At 52.9% G+C, this 24920-nt stretch overlaps 8 protein-coding genes across 8 annotated transcripts; 3 read left to right on the plus strand and 5 right to left on the minus strand.

Annotated features, from left to right (window-relative positions):
- The first annotated feature begins 365 nt into the window (after positions 1–365).
- TrAtP1_010263 (uncharacterized protein) lies at positions 366–2574 on the plus strand. The gene is made up of 3 exons (XM_014089834.2): positions 366–2126; positions 2184–2295; positions 2348–2574. Exons 1-3 carry the CDS (start codon positions 647–649, stop codon positions 2484–2486), a joined length of 1731 nt encoding a protein of 576 aa, XP_013945309.2. The 5' UTR covers positions 366–646; the 3' UTR covers positions 2487–2574.
- TrAtP1_010264 (uncharacterized protein) lies at positions 2575–5669 on the minus strand. Its single transcript, XM_066114629.1, has 2 exons — positions 4613–5669; positions 2575–4542 (listed from the first exon to the last, which is right to left on the minus strand). Exon 2 carries the CDS (start codon positions 4098–4100, stop codon positions 2655–2657), a length of 1446 nt encoding a protein of 481 aa, XP_065970725.1. The 5' UTR covers positions 4101–4542; positions 4613–5669; the 3' UTR covers positions 2575–2654.
- Positions 5670–8032: 2363 nt separating this feature from the next.
- On the plus strand, positions 8033–9721 carry TrAtP1_010265 (uncharacterized protein; the record flags this gene model as incomplete). The annotated part of the gene is made up of 1 exon (XM_014089831.2): positions 8033–9721. One exon carries the CDS (start codon positions 8033–8035, stop codon positions 9719–9721), a length of 1689 nt encoding a protein of 562 aa, XP_013945306.2.
- Positions 9722–10023: 302 nt separating this feature from the next.
- Positions 10024–11777, minus strand: TrAtP1_010266 (uncharacterized protein; the record flags this gene model as incomplete). Its single annotated transcript, XM_014089830.2, has 6 exons — positions 10024–10602; positions 10653–10907; positions 10965–11239; positions 11296–11385; positions 11446–11667; positions 11741–11777. The coding sequence occupies 6 exons, from the start codon at positions 11775–11777 to the stop codon at positions 10024–10026; spliced, it is 1458 nt and encodes a 485-aa protein (XP_013945305.2).
- Positions 11778–12111: 334 nt separating this feature from the next.
- Positions 12112–15305, minus strand: TrAtP1_010267 (uncharacterized protein). Its single transcript, XM_066114630.1, has 5 exons — positions 14463–15305; positions 13788–14387; positions 13481–13732; positions 12895–13423; positions 12112–12834 (listed from the first exon to the last, which is right to left on the minus strand). The coding sequence occupies exons 1-5, from the start codon at positions 14654–14656 to the stop codon at positions 12502–12504; spliced, it is 1908 nt and encodes a 635-aa protein (XP_065970726.1). The 5' UTR covers positions 14657–15305; the 3' UTR covers positions 12112–12501.
- TrAtP1_010268 (uncharacterized protein) lies at positions 14843–17301 on the plus strand (the record flags this gene model as incomplete). The annotated part of the gene is made up of 2 exons (XM_066114631.1): positions 14843–15073; positions 17152–17301. 2 exons carry the CDS (start codon positions 14843–14845, stop codon positions 17299–17301), a joined length of 381 nt encoding a protein of 126 aa, XP_065970727.1.
- Positions 17302–17601: 300 nt separating this feature from the next.
- On the minus strand, positions 17602–19511 carry TrAtP1_010269 (uncharacterized protein; the record flags this gene model as incomplete). The annotated part of the gene is made up of 2 exons (XM_014089828.2): positions 17602–19284; positions 19350–19511. 2 exons carry the CDS (start codon positions 19509–19511, stop codon positions 17602–17604), a joined length of 1845 nt encoding a protein of 614 aa, XP_013945303.2.
- Positions 19512–20626: 1115 nt separating this feature from the next.
- On the minus strand, positions 20627–20800 carry TrAtP1_010270 (uncharacterized protein; the record flags this gene model as incomplete). Its single annotated transcript, XM_066114632.1, has 1 exon — positions 20627–20800. One exon carries the CDS (start codon positions 20798–20800, stop codon positions 20627–20629), a length of 174 nt encoding a protein of 57 aa, XP_065970728.1.
- Positions 20801–24920: the final 4120 nt, after the last annotated feature.

Genomic DNA, 24920 nt, shown 5'->3' on the forward strand with positions numbered 1-24920 from the left:
TACTCTCTCCGCGTTATTTCAGATGGACGTGAGCATGGAGTTTCCTGGATTGCAAAAATGTGAGTATGTTGCTGTTTTTATTCTCTTTGCCTCTAGAGCATAACCATAATATCGTCACCATGTAATAATACAGACAGTTGAGTGCTGAATAAATCGCAGATTCACCCTCGTGTATAGATTGCCCGTTTAGGCAACCCAAAATGCAAAACCACCCGCTGTGGAGAGCTCAGCCGCCACAACTCAAAATTGGGTGAGCCAGGGGCCCGATTGCGATATCAGTGCTAAAGAGCCACTCCACTATTAGACCGCGTATGGTGAGGGGGGGCAGATAACGAGCTTTGCCTTTTCTTCTTAACCACCACCGTGTACCTTGTTAGTGCCGAGGTGCTTACACCTTTTTTTTTTCTTACCTTTCCTAGGATGCTGAGATGAACTTTGTTCTCTTCTTCATGAGTTGGATGCTGTAGAGATTTGTCTCTGTGTGAGACATAGACGAGAGGAGGCACGTGTGTAACTGACTTAGACAAAGCAGAGCTGAGGAGAGTGTTTCCGCTCCAACTTTTCGCAAAGTTCAGGATAAGAAGCTTGGAGTAGCTGCTGGAGATATACCACGAAGAATCAACAAAGAGCCATCAACCTCCAGGGCATGACGAGTGCAAACCGAGCATCTGCTTCCAAAGCCTCGACGCCAACCGCAATGTCGCCGCTCATCGACCGCTCTGAAGGAGGAGGAGGAGGAGGAGGATACAACACAAACTACGGCAAAGACAACTCAGATGTCAAGATCACCGACGGCATCGACATCGAGCGGCAAGTCTCGGGCCTCATGGACCCCGTCAAGACGCTCGGCGACCTCGACGGCGACCTCGTCACCGCCACCGAAGAGCGCGACCTCAAGCGCGGCCTCAAGGAGCGCCACCTGACCATGCTGGGCATCGCCGGCGCCATCGGCACGGGCCTGTTTCTCGGATTAGGCAGCGCCGTCCAGACGGGAGGGCCCCTCGGAGCATTGCTAGGTTACGGCACCGTCGGGCTGGTCGTGAGCGCCGTGCAGTTTGCCCTGGGCGAGGTCTCGGCGCTGCTGCCCGTGACGGGCTCGTTTGTGCGGCACGCCGAGGTGCTTGTCGATCCGGCGCTGGGCTTTGCCGTGGGCTGGAACCTGGTGTACGGCAACCTGCTGTCGATTCCGAGCGAGATCACGGCCATTTGCGTGCTGTTTGCGTACTGGCTGCCGGACCTCAACCCGAGCGTGTGGATCATTGTATTCATCATCCTGACGGCCGCGGTGGGCTTCTCGGGCATCCGCTGGTTCGGCGAGGTCGAGGCCTTTTTCGCAACGCTCAAGATCCTCATGGTGGTGTTTCTGATTGTTTTCGGGCTGGTGATTGACCTCGGCGGCATCCCCGGCGTGCGGCCGACGTACTTTCGCTTCTGGAAGAACCCGGGCCCCTTTGTGGAATACATTGCCACGGGCAACTGGGGCAAGTTCCTGGGCTACTGGAGCGTCATGACGGGCGCCGTCTTTTCCTTTGCGGGCGTCGAGTCGCTGGCCATGGCCGGAGCCGAAACTGCGAATCCGCGAAAGGCGATTCCTCGGGCGTGCCGCAACGTCTTCATCCGCATCATCCTCTTCTACATGCTGGCCATCCTCATCGTCGGCATGATTGTCAGCTCCGACGACGACCGGCTCAGCGCCGAGTCGGGCACGGCCGCGCAGAGCCCGTTTGTCATTGCCGTGTCGGCCGCGGGCTATCCCGCCGTGCCGTCCGTCATCAACGCCATCGTCATCACGTCGGCGTGGTCGTCGTCGAACCAGGCGCTGCTGTCGGGCACGCGCGTGCTGTACGGCCTGGCGCTCAAGAGACAGGCCCCGGCGGTGTTTCTGCGCACCACGTCGTGGGGCGTGCCGTGGGTGGCCACGACGCTGTACATATTCTTTTCGTTCCTGGCGTTTATGAGCCTGAGCAGCGGCGCGCTGACGGCGTTTTACTGGCTGATGGACCTGGTGGGCGCGGGCGTGCTGGTGAGCTGGATTTGTATTGTGCTGAACCATGTGCGGCTGCGGATGGCGTTGAAGGTGCAGGGCATTCCGGCCACGCGGCTGCCGTGGCATAACAGCTGGACGTGTAAGTGCTCGACTTGAAAGTTGTATATATAAACCGATGAGACTAACATGATGACAGTGTACAGCTCGGCCGCCGCGCTCGTCATGTGCAGCATCATCCTGCTCACCAACGGCTTCTACGTCTTTACAAAGGGCAACTGGAGCGCCAGCGGCTTCGTGTCTGCGTATCTGTAAGTTCTTCTCGACTTTTTTGTACTTCTTCACTAGCTAACATGAAAAAAGGGACATTCCGCTTGTGCTTGCAGCGTATCTGATATGGAAGTTTTACAAAAAGACGAGGATTGTCTCGCTCAAGGAGATTCCCCTTGAGGAGGCGCTGATGCAGGCTGAGTTGAAGGATGCGCTGGATGGCTCGTCATGATTGCTTTCTTGTATTTGTTTTTTTGTCTAGATATCCTTGTGTATATAAAATATAAATGGTTCAACACAGAGCGAGCGTCTGCATATAAATGCCTTGAACAAATAACATTACTATATATATGTCTATATTTTTATGACCACTTTTTGGTATCATCCATCATCCAGTCATTCATTCGTCATATTGCAGCATCTCGTCCTCCCCCATCGTCCCCAGCGTCTTCTCCAGCACCCGCCTGCACCGCTCGCGATACTCGAGCGCCAGCCGCTGGTTCGGCGACAGCAGGTCCACGTCGTCGCCCACAACCTCCATGTCCGTCTCGTTGAGCCGCTCCAGCTCCTGCAGCACCTTGTGCTGGATAATGGCCACCGTCTGCTCCAGGTACTCGTGGCACTCGTCGTTGACGTGCCCGGAGAAGAAGCGCTCCTGGCGCTGCCGCACCGCCTCTTCCTCCGAGGGAAACGTGTTTGAGTTTAGCGGGATGAGCTTGATGAGCGGGATGGACGAGTGCTGCAGCAGCGTCATGAAAATGTCCCACACCATGTCGTGCTGCACGTGCTTGAATGCGCCGAGGAGGCCCAGCGCGGGCGGGTTGACGACGAGAGCCTGTTTGGACGCGGCGAGCAGCGAGGATGGATCGGTCACGGGCCGCAGGGAGATGAGGTACTCCTCGGGCATACTGCTGCCGGACTGAGGGTTGGACGGCAGAGGAGCCGAAGGCGCGGTGCGTTTCCGCACGTGGATGTAGTCGTTGTGCAGCTCGTCCGTGACGGGCAGCATGAAGCCGTAGCCCAGCAGCAGCTCGGCGTTCGTCTTGGGGCTGTAGTTGTTGAAGATTTGCTGCCCGGGCTGGTGCTCCCTCCCGACCCTGAGCTGGCACGCAGCCCCTGAGTTTGCAGCGTCAAGCTCCCACCGGACGTCCACCGCCATGTCGTGGTTGCCAATGTCAAACAGCGGCAGCAGCACCGAAAAGTCGTCGACCGACACGTCCTCGGGCAGGGCCTGCTGCTGCGCCTCCGTCATGACCAGCGATGCCCTGAAGGAGCGGCTCGAGAAGATGCAGTACGCCCAGTTGTACAGCTCCCGCGTCAGCAGCTCGCTGAAATCGTCCTCGGCGTCCTTTTGCGACGCCAGCAGCATCGCCTTGGCATCGCGAAACTCGCGCTTCAGGTCGTCGCGGATCTTGTCCAGCCCAACCTCGACATTCGTGCCCTCGAGCAGCTCGGCCTCCTCCTCGGGCCAAAACGGCGGCAGCGCCCAGTCGTCGACGTCCTCGGGCTGCGGCAGCGCCTGGATATAGGGCCACCAGAAGGACTCCTCGCCCCTGAGCAGCTCCTTGATGAGCAACAGGCGGCCAATCACATGGGGCCGCGCCCTGGAGAGGAATTCGCGGGGAAAAGCCGGCGTTGGCTGCAGGGCGTTTGCGTACGAGAGGCTCAGCGTCGTCGGCAGGCTGACAATGGGCTCGTAGGGCGCAATGGGCGCTGCCGACGGCCGGACGCGGAACGAGAGGCCAGTGTCCGGGTCGTCGTAGATCTCGGCGGACGGGTGCAGCGTTGCGTGGTGCGAGGCGGCCCAGTCCAGCAGCAGGGAGATGCGGTCCTGGATGGCGTCCATGGCGGTGATGAAAGGAGGCGAGTGAGGGTGAGATGAGGTGAGATGAGATGAGTCGAAGTGAGTAGAGGGCCCTGTCTGAGCAAGAGATTCGCCCCTCGCGCTATCGCCAGCCAGCGATGGGCCTCATCAAATTCAAACCGCTGTCCTCGGACTCGCAAACAAACAAGACTGAAATCAATCTCTATGTTGCGCAGAATCGCCAAGCGCTCGTCTCCTTCTCATCAATTTTTAGTTTCGGGGAAAAGTTGTCTTGAAAAAATCCCCCGCACTAAGAAAACTGTCCTGCCGTGTTAGTGCATCGCGTCCTTTTGGCAGCGCCGAGGTTTAGCAGCCACTAATGGCGCATCTGTTTATTTCGGTGAAGCTTTCATTGTAGGCTTGTAAAACGAGCATCGATTCTCAATTGATTGGGGCATTTGTATATAACTGTCTTGGGGTCTCGCTGCTATTTATGTAAGCCGATATCCATGTGTGCTGTTGGCTGTAATGTAACATGCTGAGATGAAACCTGCCTTTGGGATGCATGCCAATCACATGTAATATATCTCATCTCATCTCAGCTTCACGATTAAAAAAAAAAAAAAAAAAAAAAAAAAAAAGGCCAGACAAGAGTATTTCGTACAACAGCATCCACCATCAACCCCCTGTTGGTTCAGCCTTCGCCTCGTATCACAGACGCAAACGCAACAATAGGGAGACCAGGCCGTAATTCCTACATTTTATTTCCGCCCTATGCCCCGCGACAAACAACTGGCTCAGCTCCGACTAAACCTGCTCACCGCCAAGCCCAATCTGGAGGCCCACGCAGTTGTGTACATGTACTATGCAGTAATATGGACGACTAATCCTCCCGCATTCGATAAAAGCAGGGAGTCTGAGTCAAGGATAGGATGTAGGTGCCTATTAGGTAAATTGACTAGAGCGTCGGCTCATCTGCTTAGGAAAGGTTGCTGTTACGAGCATTGTCTGATGACATCTGTGGCCAAACATGCTATTTCCTGTTGACACTCGTAAGAAAAAGTTGCGCTCATCAGTTGCGTTATAGCATCTATCCCCTGTGGCCTTTTTACACGTTCTTCTTCTTCACCATTCCTGCGTTTGCGAATAGATGGCAATATATCGAAATTTGGAATCCTGTCTTACACCGTCATCTTGTTTGCCAATCTCGCAATCCCGCCCTCGCTCGCCCCCATCCGATCCCATTCCATCCGATCCATGTACCAGCCGTACTTTCAATTCATAGAGACGAGGCTAAATCGAATCACAGATAGAGAAACCTTCTCATGCCTCGCATTCGGCAATTGGCAGCTTAGCCGGCCGTGCTGCCATGTGCACATGCTTAATCTGGCTTTATCTGGTGCCGCGATCCGAGCACTTTTGACATTTGCCTATCGGGCAACAGTTGGGCTGGGTAGTAAGAGGCTGGGCCCAACGCCACTTGATCTACTAATACAAGTACATTTATAATCAGACGGTGGATTTGCAATGTAGATCGGATGCTCGCAGAGTATTTCTATAAACCATGTTTTATGTACCAATTGCCAATTGTATAAGATCAATTTGCATCTTGATGTACTTTTATATCACATCGCCTTTTTACTTTTCTTGCCATTTGTCCCCTTGTGAAGTCTTCTTCTTATCGTGATTGATCTAGATATTACCCGTGGCCTATTTCTTTTCGAGCTGTATCTACTAATAGGCTACTGACTGTGCCAGAGTTGTATTGCATTTGCCAAGTCAGTGTGGGCCTTGTGAGCAAGATAGTCTAAACAAGGCTAGTTGTTTTAGCGTCTACTATCTTATTTACATATTGCTAGCGCCGATTATACCATTGACCTAGAACAGCAATAGTCAATTACTATTATAGTATAATCTTGCATGTTGCTTTCCTAGATGTATTATTTATAACCCTAAAGACAATCCTAACTTTGATAGTCTTAGTCTGCAATTTAGACTTGAAAATCTAACCTCTTTGGGTTTATGATGAAGAATTATTATGCTAATATAGATCTAGTGTACAGGAAGAAAGTAGGCTAGATAATATTATATATTTATACTAAAACTCTGGCAAAAGGTCCAATTATAACGATTTATGGCGGTACATAGTTTATCCTATATCTGCACCCTACTGAATCAAAGTATATTAAAATAGAAAGCTCTTATAAACATGAGAATCTTGCTTGGTAAAGGCGGGGTCTGTTTTGAAACCAACAGTTTGTATCGGCGTTTAGATGAAGGGTACAACTCGATCAGATAACTACTAATAGACAGATCATAAAATGTATTGCTTGTGTATCATCTCAGCACGTTGGACCATGGGCGATGCTCGTTTATAGTCTCATTTCATGCAAACCATCTTTCTAGCCGTTTGACCGATCATGGTAAAAAGTAAAGGCATCTCCGACAGCTTGCTGCAATTAAGTAACCAAAACGACTCAATTAAATAAATCAACAAGTCAAAGAGCAAATTACCTCACGAAATTGAACTGTAGGTCATTGTTATTTAGCATCATGGCAAAATCTCTTTACTAACCACTTGACAGGTTAGTCAATCGTCAAGCCATCTCCGTCAACAACCCGCAATCCAATTTGACAAGGCAATCCAACCGTTCGGTGGGCCATCTTTCCCCAGCCGTATTCTTATTCCCAGCTGACCAATTGACCAATTGACCAGCATTATGAATCAAGTCCGACGAGTTGGGACGCCTCCAACCTACAACAGCTTGATCCTCACGTTTGTATCCCTGCCACGTCCGTGGAATAAGCTACTGCTAAGAAACGCACTAGCACAAGTTATCTGTTGATCCTCGCTCCACAAATCAAGCGTACTCTAGTTTTTTTCATCTACTGCCGGAGTTTGTACTAGACTGGTGCCATGGAGGAAAGCCAATTGGTCCAAACGGTCTTTTAGCTTGGAGGACCAACTACATGTTGCTTTTGGGTGAGTCAAAACGGCAGAAACACGAGCAAAACAACAGAGAGAGCGAGAGATTAAAACACATGGATAATCGAAAGATGAAACGGATATCACGCAAAATCTCGCAATGCAACCTCGCATGTACGGGCACCTCAGATCGCAGAGATTCGACACTTGAACCCTTTGGCTCGTTATTTTCATGCTGCCTAGTGCCGACGAACGGATCAAGATGCCTGCAAAAAAAGCGGCCACTACTAAGACAACGTGCAGCCCATGCACATGCAATCCTGTCTGTGCCTTGATGTAAAAAGAACAGCGCCCAACAGCCAACAGCAAGTTCTCATCCCGCCACCAACGACACGGAAAAAAAAAAAAAAAAAACCAAGATAAAAGAATTAAATAATGTCAGAAATGCTACGTATTTCCGTCAAATCGCACTTACGCATGTAAAGACCCATCAAAACCCACCTTCTTTCCCTCCCTTGTCCAAAAACTTCCCTTGGCAGCTTAGACAACAAAAGCGGCTGCAACCGGTCAGCTCAAAGAATGCAACCTTCTCCTCCCCTGCTTGCATCCCCCTGGTTCGGAAATACAGCCTCTTGGCTATATTTGAGCAAAGGGCTTACTAATTCCGAGATCTCGCTCTGTTTGTTAGAGATGCCGAGAAGATTAAAAAAAAAAGATGTATGCGTGTTCGGAGCTGAGAGTTTGTGTAGCATTCCGATTTTTTTTTGTGGTTAATAAAAGGTCCTGCCGCTGCGAAGGATTTCGAGGACAGGCTAGGCTTGTTTGTTTCACGCTTCAGCGTTGGAGCGAGTGTCGATTGTCGTCTGTCTACATATTGGATGCAGACATATATGATCAACAGCTGCCGTTGATTGTCTTTTTCACTGATTCACTCTAGAGCGGCTGCTCATTCACATATACACTCTATACCTATACAGCCATCGAACCAGAGTGTATAGTGTATAAGTGGTGTATACAACCACAGCTCTCCTCCTCCACCACCGCCATCATGGACGAAAAAGAAGCCATCGCCGCCCCCATGGGCCTCGAAACGCCCTCGTCCGAAAAGGAAACGGCCGTCAACACGTCCGACTCGGAATCGGCCCAGCCATCCACGCCCACGCCCGCGTCGTCAGACCCCGTCCGCTCCATCACCGGCCTGCGCTGGCTGCTCGTCTGCTTCGCCCTCTACGTCGGCACCTTTGTCTACGGCCTCGACACCACCATTGCCGCCGACGTGCAGGGCGCCGTCGTCGAGCGCTTCGGCCACGTCGAGCAGCTGGCCTGGATCGGCGCGGGCTTCCCGCTGGGGTCCGTCGTCGTCATCACGCTCTGGGGCAAGCTGTACGGCACCTTCAACATGAAGTGGAACTTTGCCGTGGCCATGGTGCTGTTCCAGGTGGGCTCTGCGCTGTGCGGCGCTGCACCGACGATGACGGCGCTGATAGTTGGGCGAGTTATCGCTGGAGCGGGCGGCGCGGGCATCTTCATGGGCACGCTGCAGTACTTCACGGCGCTGTCGCTGCCCAAGGAGCGCGGCACGTATCTCTCGGGCACGGCCTTCTGGTGGGGAATCGGCGCCGTGCTGGGCCCGCTGGTGGGCGGCGGCTTCACGCAGAGCAGCGCGACGTGGCGCTGGGCCTTTTACATCAACCTGGTGCTGGGCGGCGTCTTTGCGCCCGTCTACGTCTTCTGCCTGCCCGACGTGCACCCCGTCACGGACCGCACCATCCTGCAGCGCGTCAAGACGTTCGACTACCTGGGCCTGCTGCTGGGCGCCGCGGCGTGGGTGACGTACACGATGGGCTTCACCATGGCCGGCGGCCAGTGGCCCTGGAACGACGGGCGCACCATTGCCACGATTGTCGTCTTCGGCGTGCTGACGGTGCTGTACCTGTCGCAGCAGACCTTTTGCTGGTTCACGACGCTGGAGAACCGCTCGCTGCCGGTGCACCTGTTCCGGTCGCGCACGCAGATCCTGCTGGCCATCTCGACGCTCAGCAACATCGCCTCGCTCTTCGTCATGACCTACTTCATCCCCATCTACTTCCAGTTCGTCCACGGCGACTCGGCCGTCGACGCCGCCGTGCGCCTGCTGCCGCTGGTCATTGTCACCGTCAGCTTCAACCTGGCGTCGGGCCACTTCCTGTCGCGCATCCAGTACTACATGCCCATGTACGTCGTCTCGGGCGTGCTCGTGTCGCTGGGCTCGGCCCTGCTGACGGCGTACCTCGACCCGGACACGCCCAAGAGCTACATCTACGGCTTCACCGTCCTCACCGGCGTGGGCACCGGCCTGACGATCCAGATTGGCTTCACCGTCGCCACGCTCGTATGCGACCCCAAGGACCAGGGCAACGCCCTCTCCATCCAGAACATTGCCCAGGTCGGCGGCCAGGCCGTGTGGCTCGTCATTGCCGGCCAGGTCTTCCACAGCACCGCCGTCAAGAACCTGACCGAAGTGCTCGCCGGCACCAGCTTTACCCAGGCCGACATCCAGGCTGCCATTGCCGGCGCCCAGAGCGTCATCTTTGAGGAAATTACCGGCGACCTCAGGACCCAGGCCATCTTGGCAATCACAAAGGCCATGCAGCGCGTCTTTATTTGTATCTGTGCCGGAGGCGGTGGCATCATTGTCACCGGCCTGTTGATGAAGCGCGAGAAGCTGTTTGGCGAGATTATCGTGCATGGCGGCTAAGAAAAGGGGGGCGAGTAATGAAGCAGAAAGAAGAAGAAAAGGCTTATAAAGGATATAATTGTATGAATGAGATTCAAGGCATAAATGATGTATAGACAAGATGGCAGTCTGTTGATTTCCCCCTCATTATTAAAATAGGCATAATAGACGGCAATTCTTTGTTTAGAACTGGAATAAACATGTTAGATTCTTTCCATCATCATTTGCCGGTTGTAATTAGACTGAAAGCATTAGCATGGCATATGCCTTACCCATAGACAAGTCACTGTCAAGACTTGCATCAAACAAATCAGCACAAAACCTCACGTAAAGCACGGCGTCACCCGGTTCCGCCCAATAATCACATCGTAAAGCGCAAACGGCTCCATCGGCGCCTCCCTCAGATCCTGCTGCGTCCACGCATCCGGCACCATGCGCTTCACCAGCGTCATCGATCCCAGCGGCCTCCGCTTCACCGAGCTCTCCAGCACCTGCATCATGCGCGAGCGCTGCTCCTCCGTCCGCGACTCCAGCCCAATGATGAACAGCGGCCACGGCCGGTCGCAGTACTCAATCTCGTTGAGAATCCGAAACGCCTGGTCCATGGCGCTGGCGAGGCATTTGGACGTTTCGGGCTCGCCCTTTGCCATGCGCACGAGGTAGATTGTGGCGGCGAGGCGGAAGAGCTCGGCGATTTGCGTTTCCTGCGTGGCTTGCATGGTGTCGCTTGGGAGGACGGCGGCTTGGCGCTGCTCGAGGTATTTCAGGCGGATTTCCAGCGATCGGACTGTTTTGAGGTGCGACTCAGAGAGCCGGCTGGGGTGGCCGGGTTCGTAGACGTGGTCGACGACCTGGCATAAGAGGTCCAAGAGTTCCAGGGAGCAGCCAAGGATGGGCACAATCTTGATCACTCAGATCAGTAAGCATCTCTCACAGCTTTGTTATCACTTACAGTCTGTCTCTCGGGCGAAAACACGGCCTTGGAAAGCACCTTTTTCTGTCCCGCCAGGTGAACCTGGTCCTGATTCCTCTTCCGCCAGTGCCGGATACTAAACTTGTACATTGCATCATGATAAAAGATCCAGTCGATAATCATTGCCTCGTCCCCAAAGTACGTGTCGTGCTGCTTGGTAATCATGTTGGCGAGCCTCTTTGTGCCGCAGAAGAAGATGGCCCAGTTGAGATCCGACGTGTCAAAGTTCATTGTCTACCAGTCATGAGAATGCTTGTTTGAATTAGACGCAACTCCGCAGACGGGACAAACCTCGTATATATTCAGCAGCATGCTCGCCGCCATCATCTGCATGCACTCGGCCGCCTTGGCCGTCTCAATCGCCGCCTGGAGCGCGCGAATCGCCGCCATCTGGTGCATCACGGCCGCCTTTTCCATGGCCAGGTGCTGGTACGACAGCGCGCTGATGGCATATCGCGACGCCAGCGACGGCAGGCTGTCGTCCTGAAAGGCCATCCGGACCAGCAGGCCGTAGAGCTCGTCGTTGCGGTTGCTGGACGACAATATCCGCGCAACGGGGCTCCAGGCTGTCGACCTCATAAGCATTGCACTTGTCACATGCTTCATAATGTCTGCGACTTACAATTGGTAGATAAAAAGGGATCCAGCTTGGCCATGTTCACGTCCGGCTGCCTTACACACCACCGCTCGCACGCTTCATACCTCGACAGGGCTTTGGAAAATCCATTCATTAGCAAGAACCACCAATATTGAAACTTCATGATCCAATTACCATTGTCCTGCGACGCCCTGACATCCTCGCTCGTCGCATGCACAAAAACCGCCTCCTTGGCCCGTACCGGAATGATGAAATGCTTCTTGTGCAGCGACGCAGACCGGCGCTCATCGCCCTTTCGCGGCCACGACAGCTTCAAGCCGTAGCCCAGACATTGGCGGCCCTTTTTCACGCAGTTGTTGCAGTGCGGCCGAGTCTTGTCACACGCAATCTTTTGTTCTGTGAGGGTCAAGTGTGTGAAGTTAGCGGCTGAGTCGGAGATGGCTGATGGATGGGAGCTTTTTAGACGTACGACGACAGTTCCAGCAGCGCTTCTGCGTTTGCGTCATGGAGAAATCTGTATATATATATATATATATTTATGTAAACGAATGAATTAATATGGGCGTGTGATGGGAGTTGCAAAGAGAGTTGCCAGGCAAGTTGTTGCGAACAAACCCTGTACCCAAGTAAATAGCTGCAGAAGCAATCTTGATGACAAATGCCCGTTGATACGCAGCACTGAGGACGTGGTCCGGCGCTGTTTATTAACGATGACATACCAAAAAAAAAAAAAAAACTCTGGGGATAACTTATGTCAGCGCCGAAAAGCAAATTACGCCAGACTTGACTTGGCAAAAGCTGGATAACCCGTAATGGCAGTATCTTCCATGTATGTCTTGACGTGGCGATTACTACTGGGCTTTTGCTTCTTGAGTTATATACTCGTCGCCTATTCGCGGCTTCAACTGCAAGTCTCGCAGCTGAATTGATGCCTTTACTTGTTGATGTCAAGTATCTATCTGTACAGTTTACAAAAGGGGGGGTTCATTATTTAGCACCCCCTTTCCCGTTTCCCAATACCTCAACCAACAATGCAGTCAGTCCAATGCATGAAAATATAAATGTTTTATACATACACGTGGTAGCAGTAAGATGATGAATTAAAAAATCGCTGAAAATTCCCACGGCTGGGATGCTGCACAATAGTCCCCTCAAAACAGATCCCACATCCTGTCCATAGGCGCTTCAACAACACCAACCAAGCATACATGTACAACCCCCTTTCCTCAATCAATGAAACTCAGCCTCCACCCGGCCATACCTCACCCCATCCACCTTGAGCTCAAATCCCAACCCCGCACTGTCCACAATCATCTCCAGCGTGAAATCGAGATTGTCAAACTCCACGCCCCGCGTCGTCGTCAGCCTCGTAAACAGGCTCCTCGGCACCGCGTTCAGATCCGTCGTCAACGTGCACACATTGACCAGATCCCGCGTGTACGCCGCGGGCGGGTCGTCGGCGTCGCACGCAATCAGGTCGTCCGTCACGATGAGCGACTGGCCGGGACGGAAGTTGCGCGTGTAGTGGAAGGCAATGGGGGATAGAGGAGAGAGCGATTCACCCTGCATCGAATTGTTAGATCTGTAACAGAGGAAAAAAAAACCTTTTTTTAAAAGACATACCTTGGCAATGTGCCACTGCATCCGATCCGATACCATCCACCGCTCCCACAGCGGCGACCAGTATCGCTCGCTCACAGAGTGCTTCTCCTCATCATACACCGTCGCAAACGACGTTCCATAGTGCATCCTCGACTTTCTCGAAATCACCATGTTGCCCTCCAGGCCCCTCAGCACCGCTCCGCGCACCACAGCCGTCCACGCATACACCGGCTGCATCACCTCGATCGACCCGCTGTCCTGCGATGAATTTGCATTCGCGTGCGTTGGCCGCTCGCTGTACGGTGGCGGCGCGGCGCTTGAAAAGTGTGACTTGAGCCGTCGGTACAGATAGTCGCTCTGGCCGAAGCCGCCGACTAACACGATGCCGGAGACGATGCCCCCCTTGGCACGGAGGCCTTCGACTTGGCCTTGCACCAGATCGCAGACCTCTTTGACGACGGGCTCAAAGATGTCCTTGATCTGCTCGGCGCTCATGACCATGAATCCCGAGTCAAGTCCTGCTTCTTCGTCATCGGGAAGACCAGGGAAACTGCAAAAAAGCAGGTTAGCTCTGTAAACAAGTATGGCGTGCATGTGAGAAACATACGGAACATTAATCTCCTGGTGCTCATCCTCGTTAAAGTTGCGCTTGACAAACTCTTCAAAGTACCGCAGACCCATCTGCCACGTCTTGCCCTTTTTCGTCTTCATCTCATCGAACCGAGCCTGGCCCAGCCTGGTCCGGACATGCTCCTCGAACCTGTAGTTCAAGAACGCGCTTCCACACAGTCCTCCCGTTCCCACTGCAGATTCCTCGACTCTCAGTGGCTTTAGGGATATAATTTTATACGCAATCAAGCTGGAATCTGTTTAGCTCTCGTTTTCATAACAGGGGAAAAAAAAACATGACATACTCTACCGTTCCACCGCCCGCGTCACAAACGATAAAGTTATCGCCAATGTTCAAATGATTCGGCTGAATGGCCTTGAGCGTATAAACCGCCGCCGCCTCCGGCTCGCTAATCATCTGAATCTCCGACCGACTGCCCATGCCCGCCCGCTCCGCCGCCTGCAACGTCGTGTTCTTGGCCGCATCGCTCCACACCGCCGGGCACGTCAGCACAAACTCGACCTTTGTCGACGCCATAAAAGACTCGCCGTAGCGCCGCGTCAGGGTGTCCATGGTGTGCCGGTAAATCTGCGTCAGGTAGTCGCTGACGGCGTCCACGACGTTCTTGTTGAACTTTTTCAGCTGCGCCGCCGTGTCCAGCGGGCTGACGTAAAAGGGGAGCTTTTGGGAGCGGTCGAGAAACAGCTTGATGCATCGTAGCCGCGACTCGTCTGGCTTGAACTGGAACCCCCATTTCACAGTGGGCTCGGCGCCGGTTGAGTCGTTGGCTGGGAAGCTGTATGAAATCTCCGTAGGGACCTTGTCTGAGGTGATGCCATTGCCGCCTGGCCACGTCTTGATGATTTCGACGTCATCCGGCGTTGATGTGTATACCGCAGCGACACTGAAGCCATGTTAGCAAAAAAAAGTCTTTGTTCTTCCTCTCAAACCAGCCCAACAAAGGACGCCGCCCACTCACCCTGAAAATGTCGTCCCAAAGTCCACTCCCACAATCAACCGATCCGTCATCGGCGGCTGCTCCCTCACCGGCTCCCTGACCGGGCCATTGATCGCCTCCGTAGAGCTCGGCGGCGTGTAACTGGTGAAGTAGCTTCTGCTCTCCTGATTCCGCCGACTCGGCGTCGTACGCACCGGCAAACTGAGATTCTGCATCCTTCTCTCAACGACGCCAGCAAGAATTCACTTCCAATGTTTTCAATCCTCAGTGAACACAACCAACGCTCATGTCCGAGAGTCTGGCCCCCTCTCCTCTCTCACTCTCCAACCCTTCCTCCGTTGCCGTTTAGAACAGAGACTACGCTCAAACAGCAGCCCAGGTGCGAAATAAAAAAACCAGCAATGCAATCCGCTGATGAGAAGACGTCCAAGAGTCGCCAAGAAGAAATGGTCCCAAGGAGCGAGTCGAAGCGCCAGTCCCTGAATTCACACAAACTTTGGTCTATCCCCCTTATCTTACCGCCAATTCACCAACAGCTCCAGCCAGAAATATCGCTGCCGCTATCGTCGTCGCCGTCCACATCAACTGTTCCCTCTCCTAATCTCTCGATATCCCCCTCGAATTCAACAAAGGTCAAGATTCGAGACCTCGGAAAAAGCCTCTCAAAAACTCCGGCCCCTTTCGCAGAGACAATCGCATACAATCTCTTTCTTTATCAACAGTGAGGACCGAGAGAAACTATCGTCTTGAAGAGAGAGAGGGAGAGAAACCGAGCATATAAAAAGGCCAAAAGTCCCCTGGTCGTTTCTTCTCAAGATTATCCTGTTGCCTGGTGTCCTTTTTTTTTATAAAACGTTCCAAGGCTGCCTTCAGCTTCTCCCTCTAGTGGGTGGTTTCCCCAATCTATAGCGCTGGGGTGCCCCCCAGTTTGCCTTGGAGGGGCTTAGCGCACTCACGTGACCATTGGTCGTATGCTTCTTTTGCCTTCTCTTTTGACATTAGTGATGTACTTTTTGTATGTTGCCGTGGTATTCTCTGTACTTTGCTGCATTGCAGTTTCTAAGCGTATTGCACGTGTAGAATTGGCAACATCTATAATTTAAATCTCTCACTTTCATGTTAATTTCAACATTATAAATGAAATCACGAATCGATGCTCCAAAACAAGAAAAAGGGTTGACGTGGCAGTGCATCCAAACCAGGTTCCCACAAGGCTCCCAGATTTCGCAGTGGATCTTCCCTCTCATCGGCCACGCCTCAAACTCATCTCATCTCATATGAACCGTTCATTCCATCACATAAACTAGGCATCAACAACACAAAAAACAGCCGAGTTACCCATTCATTATCCGCCCTCATCCGCTACCTACTGCTGTCGCAGTTACCGAGGCATTGGATAGACGAAATACAAAAGGGAGCGAGGGCGCAACTCCGCCGAATACGCTTACATGGTGTCCTGTCCTGTCCCACTTGCAACCCTTACAACCAAGTACGGGCGCACACAGTACCGTTTAGGCATCAAGATACAGCCGCAGCGGGTGTTAATAAGCGGTAGACGGAGATTTCTTCATATACGCTACGATATATCCCCTTTGGTTCGCTCCTCGTCATTACACTTCAAAAAGATTTCCAACTCGAGAATCAATCACTAGACATTTAACAAGTTGGTAAAATATACATAGACAAAGAAATCATGGAACAAGATGAGACTGATAAATTATACTTCATTGCTTTGAACAAATTGTGTGAGGGGTGTAGAGTAAATACGCAATATAAAGAACCAGTGTTCACATCAGATAAAAACTCCAGTCTCCAATGAAAATAGCAATTAACAAAAATTGCGCCTATATTGCCTCAGCCACAAAATCTGGGGGATCTTTTGTTTGCAAAAAATAGTTGGCAAAAACGACCGTAAAGAAGAGATATACTATAGATATATATATGTGAGTATTCCCACCACAACAGAAACAAGAGAAATAACGCCGCAGACTCCGGTCCCTAATCTTCAGTCTTTCTTTCTTCTTCTCATTCTTCCTCTTCTCGTCTTCTCCCCTCTTTGGTATAAAAAAAAAGTTAGAAAAAAAGAAAAAAGAAACGATTTTGACAAAGGAAATAATATAATATGGTGTACTATGTGAGGTATGTGGGTTCAAGCAAGGCGAGGGCCATGCTCGCCCTTCTTTTTTTTCAGTCTATCATGGGGGTATTTCGGGTGCTTTGAAAGCGCGCTCAAATTGTTTCAAATATCGAAAGAAGCGAAATAAAATCCAAAAGGTATAATAAATAATTCGAAGGCTGCCTCGAGCTGCGGCTCCGATTCGTCTTTGTCGAAAACCTTCCCGAGGGCGATATATCGTGTGTAGATGGATGTATGTAGGAGTAGGTGTTTGTGCCAGCCGAAATACGCAGAATAAACCAAAAGAATTTGATACCCCAATCAAAAATGTCGGAAAATAAAAAAAAGCCCATGATATGATGGTCGACCCGGCGACTCAAGATCCAAGGAGTGAGAGAAAATGTGTCGCACACCAACACCAAAACACCATTTATCATGCGAAGAAAAAAATAGCACACGCCATATTAATAATAAAAAAAAAACCAACTTTTTTTTTGTTGCCTCACCACTGAACATGAACATGTCCAAGAGAAGAAAAAACAAAAGAGACTCCCTCCATCGCGCGATAAACAAATTATTAATGGAATCTCTTAGATGCGGTTTCCAGCAGCCCAAATGCTTGCGGAAGCCGAAGCGCTCCACTCACCACCCTCGTACGGGGGAGTGGGCCACTTGTACTGGTTCGAGGTTTTCTTGCTGAGATCGAGAGGCTTCGGTGCCATGGCCTCAGCGCCATCTGCGTAGAGCAGTTGGTTGCTGTTGGCAGACGGTGATGGACTGGGGTATGGTTGAGAGCTGGACAGGCCCAAGTTGCTCGCAGACTGTCGCAGCGGCTTCGTGTTGTTTTCCAAGCGCTTCATCGCCCGCTGAGTCGCGGTAAGAGCCTCATCGAGGAGCTCGTCTTCCTCGGCCGGTGTCTCGTACTGCTGGACATCGTGAACCGCCTGGGCACGTCGAGTTCGGCTTGAGATGGGGCCGTTTCGGGCGGCGCCAATCAGGTTGTCGACAGATCTGGGCTGTTGATACGGCAGCGAGTGGTGGCGCTTAAGCTTTCCGGCGGCGGCAAGCTGATGTGACGGGGGGAACGGGAGCTCTGGGCTCAGCGCCCTGGACATCGTGCAGGGCCTTGTCCAAGGACTCATATCCTCCCTCCACCTTTGGGACGACGCTCACTTGCTGGTCAACAAGCATAGACGATCGATTGCTGTTCCAAGGGCTGCATCCCACTTGCGCTTCCATGTCGTCGTATGCTGGCGAAACAGGAGTTTGGTGGCGGCCAGAGAAGCGTCTAGCTCGCTTGCGAAGGTGCGAGAAGAAGCTCTCCTTGTGAGCGCTAGGAGGTGACGCAAGGCCTGTCTGCCCATTCAGAGCGCGCTCAGCCTGAGCGCGGTGCAGCTCGGTGTAGTTGTTGTTGCTCGAGTTCACAGAGAGCTGTCGGCCAAGCTTCTTGCTCTTGTCCAGGCTGTCGGTGTTGCTGTTGGCACGCGCCGTCACGGCATCGGACAATGGCGAAATAGGCTTGATGGAAGGCAGAATTGGCATTGGCGCCGCGCTGGAGAGACCGTTGGCCCAAGTGGTCCGCTTGGACTTGGCAACCTGCTTAGTATTGGCGGTATCGACAGTGCTGGAGGTTTGCACAGGCGACGGCTGGATGGGGGCAACAACTACGGTTTCGGGAATGTCGCTGCGGCCGATGAGCGACTTGCGAAACCAAGAAGGCTTTGAGACGGAGTTTGAAGGGGCCAGACCCTCTTTGGAGGCGCGGCTCAGATCGGACTGCTTGCGACCCAGAATCTTGGAAGCAGATGACTTGGGTCTTGACGGATCCGTAGCATCGGCAAAGTATTCGTGGTTCAAAGACTGCGTAGACGTAGGACGGTTCTTGGGATCCCACATCAGACACCAGGTGACAAAGTGGCTCAGCGCAGGCGGCCACTGAGGAGTCTGCAGGATGGTGTCCATGGCGTGAGGCGCCATCTTGGGAAAAGAGAAGCCCAGCTTGGAGGCCAGTCTAGTACCTTCGCGCCATTCGCCTCCTCCAACGCGGGCACCGGCCTTGTTGTACCAGTTTCCGGGGCTGCCCATGATTTCGCAAACTCTCCACACCTGGTCAACCTCGTTTCCACCAGGGAACAGCGGCTTCAGCGTAGCAATCTCCACGGCCATGGCGCCGACGGCCCAGATGTCGACGGGCGCCGAATACTCGCCGGCGCGCAGCAGAACCTCGGGCGCTCGGTACCATCTTGTGGAGACGTAGGTGGTGTATGGAAGCTTGGAGTGAGTCTCACGGGCGAGACCGAAATCAGCCAGCTTGACGGTGTAAGTAGGAGGAGTCGAGGGTGGGGTGACCAGGGCAGAGTATCTTCGGAATGAGTTTGAGGTGTCCTGGTGGGCAGACGTCGAAACGAGAATGTTCTCGGGCTTGATGTCGCGGTGGAAGAAGTTGTGGGAGTGGATGTGCTCGAGACCCTGCATAATCTGGAACAAGATGCTCTTGACACTTGAGTTGTCGAGATATTTGTGGTCTCTGGCCTTCATCAGCTGGTACAGATTGCCCTCCATGTACTCCATGGCAATGTGTAGCTTTTTCGTAAAGGGATCTAGGAAGATGTCGAGAGCGGGAACGAGATGGGGATGAGGAGGGAGGGTTCGGAGAAAGACGACCTCTCGAAGCTCAAGGCATGGCGACAGAGACTCAAACGTCTTCTTCATGGACTTGATTGCGACCTGCAGTGAACGTGTTAACAGCGGTTGAGGTTCGAGATGGGCATACGTGATTTTCGGTGTCTTACAAGAGTGCCTCGGCGGGCAACAGCTGCGCCCGCCGTCCGGGTTCGAGCCAGGACGACGCTGCCGAAACTTCCATCGCCAATCTCCTTGACGACCTCGAAGCGGTCTTCGAGCGCCATGGTGCCGTGAGGCTGTTGCCGCAGCGTCATTTCCACGGTGGCCATGTTGCTGTGTGGTTGGATCTGACTAAGACAGGCTCGTCTCTAAGAAGTTGCAGAGCAGCTTCAAGCAAGACGCCGTGAGAGAGATGGGAGAGGGGCGGTCTGCAATAAAAGGGAATAGAATTCGACCGATGACAGACAACACCTATTGGCCCGCAAGAGATGAGCTCTATCGTAGAGCTGCAGATCGTTTATCGTAGCATTCAGGTTAAGCAAACGGGGGGAAGAGGCAGACGGAATCTCAGATAGCTAGGTAGCTTGGTCGCAGGAGAAAAAGGGAAAAAAAGGGTGATTGTGAAAGACGCAGTCGAATAGAGCGGTCGGGTTGATGTGGTGAGGTTGGCGGGTCGCTTACACAGACAAACAAGAGAGGTGAGAAAGGAAATCGAAATTGTGAAAATTCCAAAAAAGACGGATGAGAAAAGAGGCCGAAAGGAGGTCGAGTGTAAGGAGTGACTGAGGTGAGGATTGATTTCAAAGTGGATAAGGCTTGGAGGTTATGAAAAAGGGGAGCTCAAATGTCAACGGCCCAGCCCAGGGGTGGTTGGCGGTACTTTGCGGCACCACCACAGGCCCCTACAATAGAGGCTAGACCCAGCTGATCGCGGACCGCTAATTAGTGGTAGGCAGTTGGGCCTGCTGGTAGCCCACTGTACTTTTTCTGGGTGGTTTTAAGCTTGGCGGCGAGCAGGGGCGGGCAAGATGAGCAGCAGTAGTGCGAGTCGCAGTACTTGTCGAGATGAGCGATGAGATGAGATGACAGGAAAACTGAGATGTGTTGGGGCCGGCCGCGGATTGCAGGGGCTCGTGATTCCGGGCAGAGCGAGCGAGCGAGAGAGGTGAGCAGCAAGTGAGCAGCAAGTGAGTGCCGAGCAAAGAGCAGCAAAAGCGAGAGTGAGAGCGACAGAATAGAATGTAGGGGAGCGGGAGGGTCCCTTTTCGCGGGGGTGATGGCCTTGGGTCGGTCGATATGTCAAGTATCAAGTGTGTGTGGCCAGCAGCGCAGAGCCAGCGCTCTCCAGGCCTTGCGAAAACAGCCAGTCGCAGCAAATCTGCGGGTACCGGCGAACGAGCGAGCAGAGGCAAAGAGGCCTGCAGCGAGTGGTATCTCGGCTTGGTCAGCCACGGCGCATTTCGATCCAGGACTGGCTGGTGGTGAGCCGGGGGTGGTTCTCGCTGCTGGAGCGTGTCGCAGAGGCGAGCCAAAGAATGAGCAGCGGCACAAACACGCCAACAGGGGGTCGGTCATTCACGGCCCGTGCTTTTGCGCCGTGGAAATGCTGGTTTTGCATGCCATTCAGTGTGATTCTGGTTCACGAGATGTACTGGTACGGGCACGGTGCCTATTCAAGCGCATTGGAATACGAGTAAGCGGCGCAGAGGCGAGGACGCCATGTATCTGTACCAGCCGATAAGCTGAAGCGCAGCGGCACGGCGACGATGCTGCAAAAAGGAAAAAAACGAGTGGTCCAGAAGCCTCGTCTGCCCCCAGCTCGACTTTGCTACTGCGCTGGATGGGGTGACAAAGGACTGCTGCGCTGTGTGTATACTGTAGTGGTTAGCGAGCGAGTTGGTCATGCCATGGGGGCTTGGACAAGGTCAGGGAAAAAAAATGAGAGAGACCAGGCAGGGGTTTGGCTCCGCCGTCGCCGCCGTTCGCATGAATGGGTTGAGATTTTGGTGAGGAGGAGAAGAAAAATTGCGTCGTGATTGATGGATTGGGGGGGGAACCCGCGACGGTACATGCAGGCGTTTGCCGGTCGCAGTACCTGGCGTTTCCCTCGGGCGCTGTGCAAAGAGCCGCGCGCAAACAGCAGGTACATGCAGCTGCCAGCTCCCGCAAGTCACGGCGTGATTGACCGCACTTTTGGCTGGGCTGCAGTAGCTTCAGGTAGCAACAGGCCACTGGTTGTGCTGTGTTGTACTCCCAACCTCGCAAGGTGCTTGTACCCTTTCCGAGCTGCTGGTGCTGAGCTACCGCCCGCCACTCCGCCCTCCGCAGCCACCTTCAGGTAGCTTGATATCTGGGCGTAGTCTCTGTACCCGTGGCCGGTAGCCGCTGCTGTGGCTGGGCCTGGCCTAGCGCCGGCCATGCACTAAGCCGCTCTCGACTGGGCTGCAATAGGGACCTCCGTCTCCTAATTTATCAAGTGGGCCGTGGAATCTGCCATAGAACTTCTTTTTGTCGCGCTCAAATTGGGCAATTTGCGTAGCGGGCAAGGGATCCCAGGTGGAAGGGGAAGTGCTGTGCTGTAGCGTAGTCATGGAGCTGGAGAGCATTCATCGGAGATACACCTGGGCTGTTGCAATGACAGCAGCTCGCAGCGTGCACGCAAACGATTGATGGCGACTCGAATGGTACCAACACGGCTTGATCGGGCATAAAGGCCCCATGCCCGGAGAGACGAGAAAACTCTTCATCTACTGTGTACTGTATGATGCAAGTCCTCTTCACCGCAAGAATGCAAAATGTCACTGCTAGTATTGCATACTACTGCTCCTCCAGTACTAGCATAGCACTATCAGACGGTAGTATCGTGAGCGAGCATCGGAGAATCCAGACAGATACAGCATGTAGACCACCTGCTTGTACATGGCATGCAACAGGTGCCATCAGACTCGAGGGCCGAGCCACACGTCGCGCTGCCAGCACAGCAGCACCAGCTGGCCGCCCACCCAAATGTCCCGGGGCACTTTGCGGCGCTCCTATTCGAGGATAATGAGTCCGCTCCCAGCCTTTTACTGGATCTACAATGGGCCAGTCAGAAAGTGCCGGGGCCCGCGGCGTGTTGATACTGGAGCGTGTCGGCTGGAATACGGAGTACTGATACACGGCGGAATGAGAAGGGATACTTTAGCCGCTGACACAAAACATGCCTCGGAATGAGGTATAATAGCCTGTTCTGTGCGTACGGGGTACTCGTCCAGCATCAATCTCTCTTCATCTCGGCTGCTTCACAATTTGCTTTTTTCCCTCTTCTTATTCGGCTTCTTGTTTTGTTTTCATCGTGCTCCAGCTGCTGCATAAGCGAAGGCGCTCACACGCGACGTCGGCTGCAACGCCAAAAGGGTCCCCTCTCCACTGCGGCTAGGCTGCTCTGAGCTGCGAATATCAGATTTCTAGCTTGCTTGGGATTAGGACGCATGGATTGGGGGCATCTGCCATTTGATGTTTCAATCAGTTCCGGTCACAAAAAGTACCCCGAAGCTACCGAGTATGCGCTCTAAATTTTGAATTTTGAATTCTGATTGTTGAGTGTTCGAGGAGCGAGATTTGGTGATTTCGATCTGCCCCGGCGGTCCTTGATCTTGTACTATTCAACTCTGTCTATTCTTAGGAAATAGAATTTGGTGACATGCTATGGAGTGCTACTAATATCATTGCTATATTAGCTCTGAAATAACAAATTCTACTTTATCTACAGAGCAAAATACACACAGCGCGTGCTCTTGAAGCTTCAATCTCGCCTAGGCTCAATCTTATAGCGCGATTGGGCTCCCTCAGACACCAGCATGACCTGACACCCATCAAATTCTATCAGACCCTACAGCAGGCCTAGTCCGTTTGCGAGTCCCAGTTGTGGCAGGGATCAGTGCAGGAACAAGCTGTCCAGGCTTCCAGCCATCCGGATCGCGACGGCTCGCTGCCGTGGCGCGGAACTTTGACAGCCATCGCTTTACTCCAGGCAGCGTCGTTTGTTTTCGTGTTTATCTTTTCAAACTTCTCTACTTGTAGATATACATTGGCCGCGTGAAACGCCACTCACATACAAGTACTACTTGTAGGCACGGAGACATGAGCGGTTTTTTTCTTCTTCTCTCGTTTGCATGAAATATGCTAGGCAGAAAGCCTTTGAGCATAGCTTTGCAAACAAGTGCCACGAGTCGCATTACGCGGCAGATCCAGCGTGATATACAGCCATCGCGACGGGTTTTTGCCTCCGCAAACGAATATCACTGCTGCCTCCAGCCGCAGCCTGCCTACTAAGGGGAAACTATCGGAAAGGGGACGTTCTTGGAACTGGGCCAAGCGTTGTAGCCTCAGTCAATGGTACCTGTATCCAGTAAAACTCGGCCAAGAGAAATGCAGGGAGGCTCACCCACAATACCAATAGAACCGACAGAGGGTGGCGGCTATCAGAAACAAACAGGCGACTCATGCGACGTCAAGTGTTGTGGCGTCACCCGTCCCAGCCTGTTGGCCGCTGCGCCGAGACGAAATACTGCATGCACGGTACCTGTCAAGCTACATGAGTGTCTCAAGCATGTGAAGGCAGAGAGAGGGAGTGATGCGACGCTACGGAGTCAGAAGCGGTCGTTTTACGGCCTGTTACAAAAGGTTTTGTTTACGGGCTCACGTTGCCTTCTTCATCACCTCTTCCCGATAAGCTCCACTCGCATGGACTGGATTCCAGTCGCATAGCCTTCGGTCAGAGCCGGACTGCCTATTCAATGAGTTTTGCTATGAGCTCGTAATGGAGTGCAGCACGCTTTGGGTCGCGAGTTGTCGCTAGCAGGTAATATTTGATGGCGTTTCGTAGGTAGGAGGCATGAGCAACATGATATATGATCGATCTATACAACATCCAGTAGCACTCGAAATCGTTGACGCCAGAATATTGATTTGACACCAAAGTATTGGTAGCTGAAAACTCCAGCCCTGGCAGCATATGCAAGGGGAAGAGAGACCAAACCAGGCCAGGCCAGGCCAGACCCATGCTTGTGATACCGTCCATGCGGAACTGCTAGCAGTGCATCCGGGCTGCAGGCAGGCGGCTGCTGCAACTTCAGCAAACGTTTGTCTCATTTGGCCGCCGTCTGCCATCATCCCCTGGCAGCCAAATCTTTTCTTTTTGCTTTCCCCGCAGCGAGCAGAAAGGAAAGCAATGACCAAAGAGCCCCTCGTGTTTCTGCCAGCACTTGGGAAAATGCAAGAAAGAAAGGGAGCATGTGTGGCTGAAAAGGAGCTGTCAGTGCGAGGGGAACGATCCCGCTGCATGTCTCAGCTGCATGTCAGGCTTGGTGAGCATCCAGGCTGACAAGGCATGAATATCACAGTACAGTAAGTAGCACAATAAGGTGCTATAAGTACATGTACCTAGCAATGGCATTCATGCTCGTACGTACTGGCGGCTGTTTTGATTTCCAGAGGAAAACACCAGTACATCTAATAGTGTTGATCTATGGCAGCAAGGGATATGCGCAAGGACACACACTGCCGTCTTTTGTGTACCTGAATGGTGGCGACTTCATAGAGATGGTGGAGTGGAGCTGAATGGCTTGGGAGCCTCACCGGCCAGAGGAGAGACAGGAGCAGCATTTCTTGGTAGCACTGCCGGCAAGGCTAAATTTAACCCTCCCTTCCATCGTTTGCTGGTTGGATCGAGGCTCTCGTTGATGGTACATGCTCAT

Source organism: Trichoderma atroviride, chromosome 5 (genome assembly GCF_020647795.1).
Source record: "Trichoderma atroviride chromosome 5, complete sequence".
Lineage (NCBI taxonomy): Eukaryota > Fungi > Ascomycota > Sordariomycetes > Hypocreales > Hypocreaceae > Trichoderma > Trichoderma atroviride.

Coding starts and splice junctions, on each gene's coding strand:
- TrAtP1_010267 (XM_066114630.1), bottom strand. CDS start 14,656: ATGCAGAATCTCAGTTTGCCGGTGCGTACGACGCCGAGTCGGCGGAAT. Junction 14,388..14,462: donor TTTGGGACGACATTTTCAGG/GTGAGTGGGCGG, acceptor ACATGGCTTCAG/TGTCGCTGCGGTATACACAT. Junction 13,733..13,787: donor GCGGGCGGTGGAACGGTAGA/GTATGTCATGTT, acceptor AACAGATTCCAG/CTTGATTGCGTATAAAATTA.
- TrAtP1_010263 (XM_014089834.2), top strand. CDS start 647: ATGACGAGTGCAAACCGAGCATCTGCTTCCAAAGCCTCGACGCCAACC. Junction 2,127..2,183: donor GTGGCATAACAGCTGGACGT/GTAAGTGCTCGA, acceptor ACATGATGACAG/TGTACAGCTCGGCCGCCGCG. Junction 2,296..2,347: donor GGCTTCGTGTCTGCGTATCT/GTAAGTTCTTCT, acceptor ACATGAAAAAAG/GGACATTCCGCTTGTGCTTG.
- TrAtP1_010264 (XM_066114629.1), bottom strand. CDS start 4,100: ATGGACGCCATCCAGGACCGCATCTCCCTGCTGCTGGACTGGGCCGCC.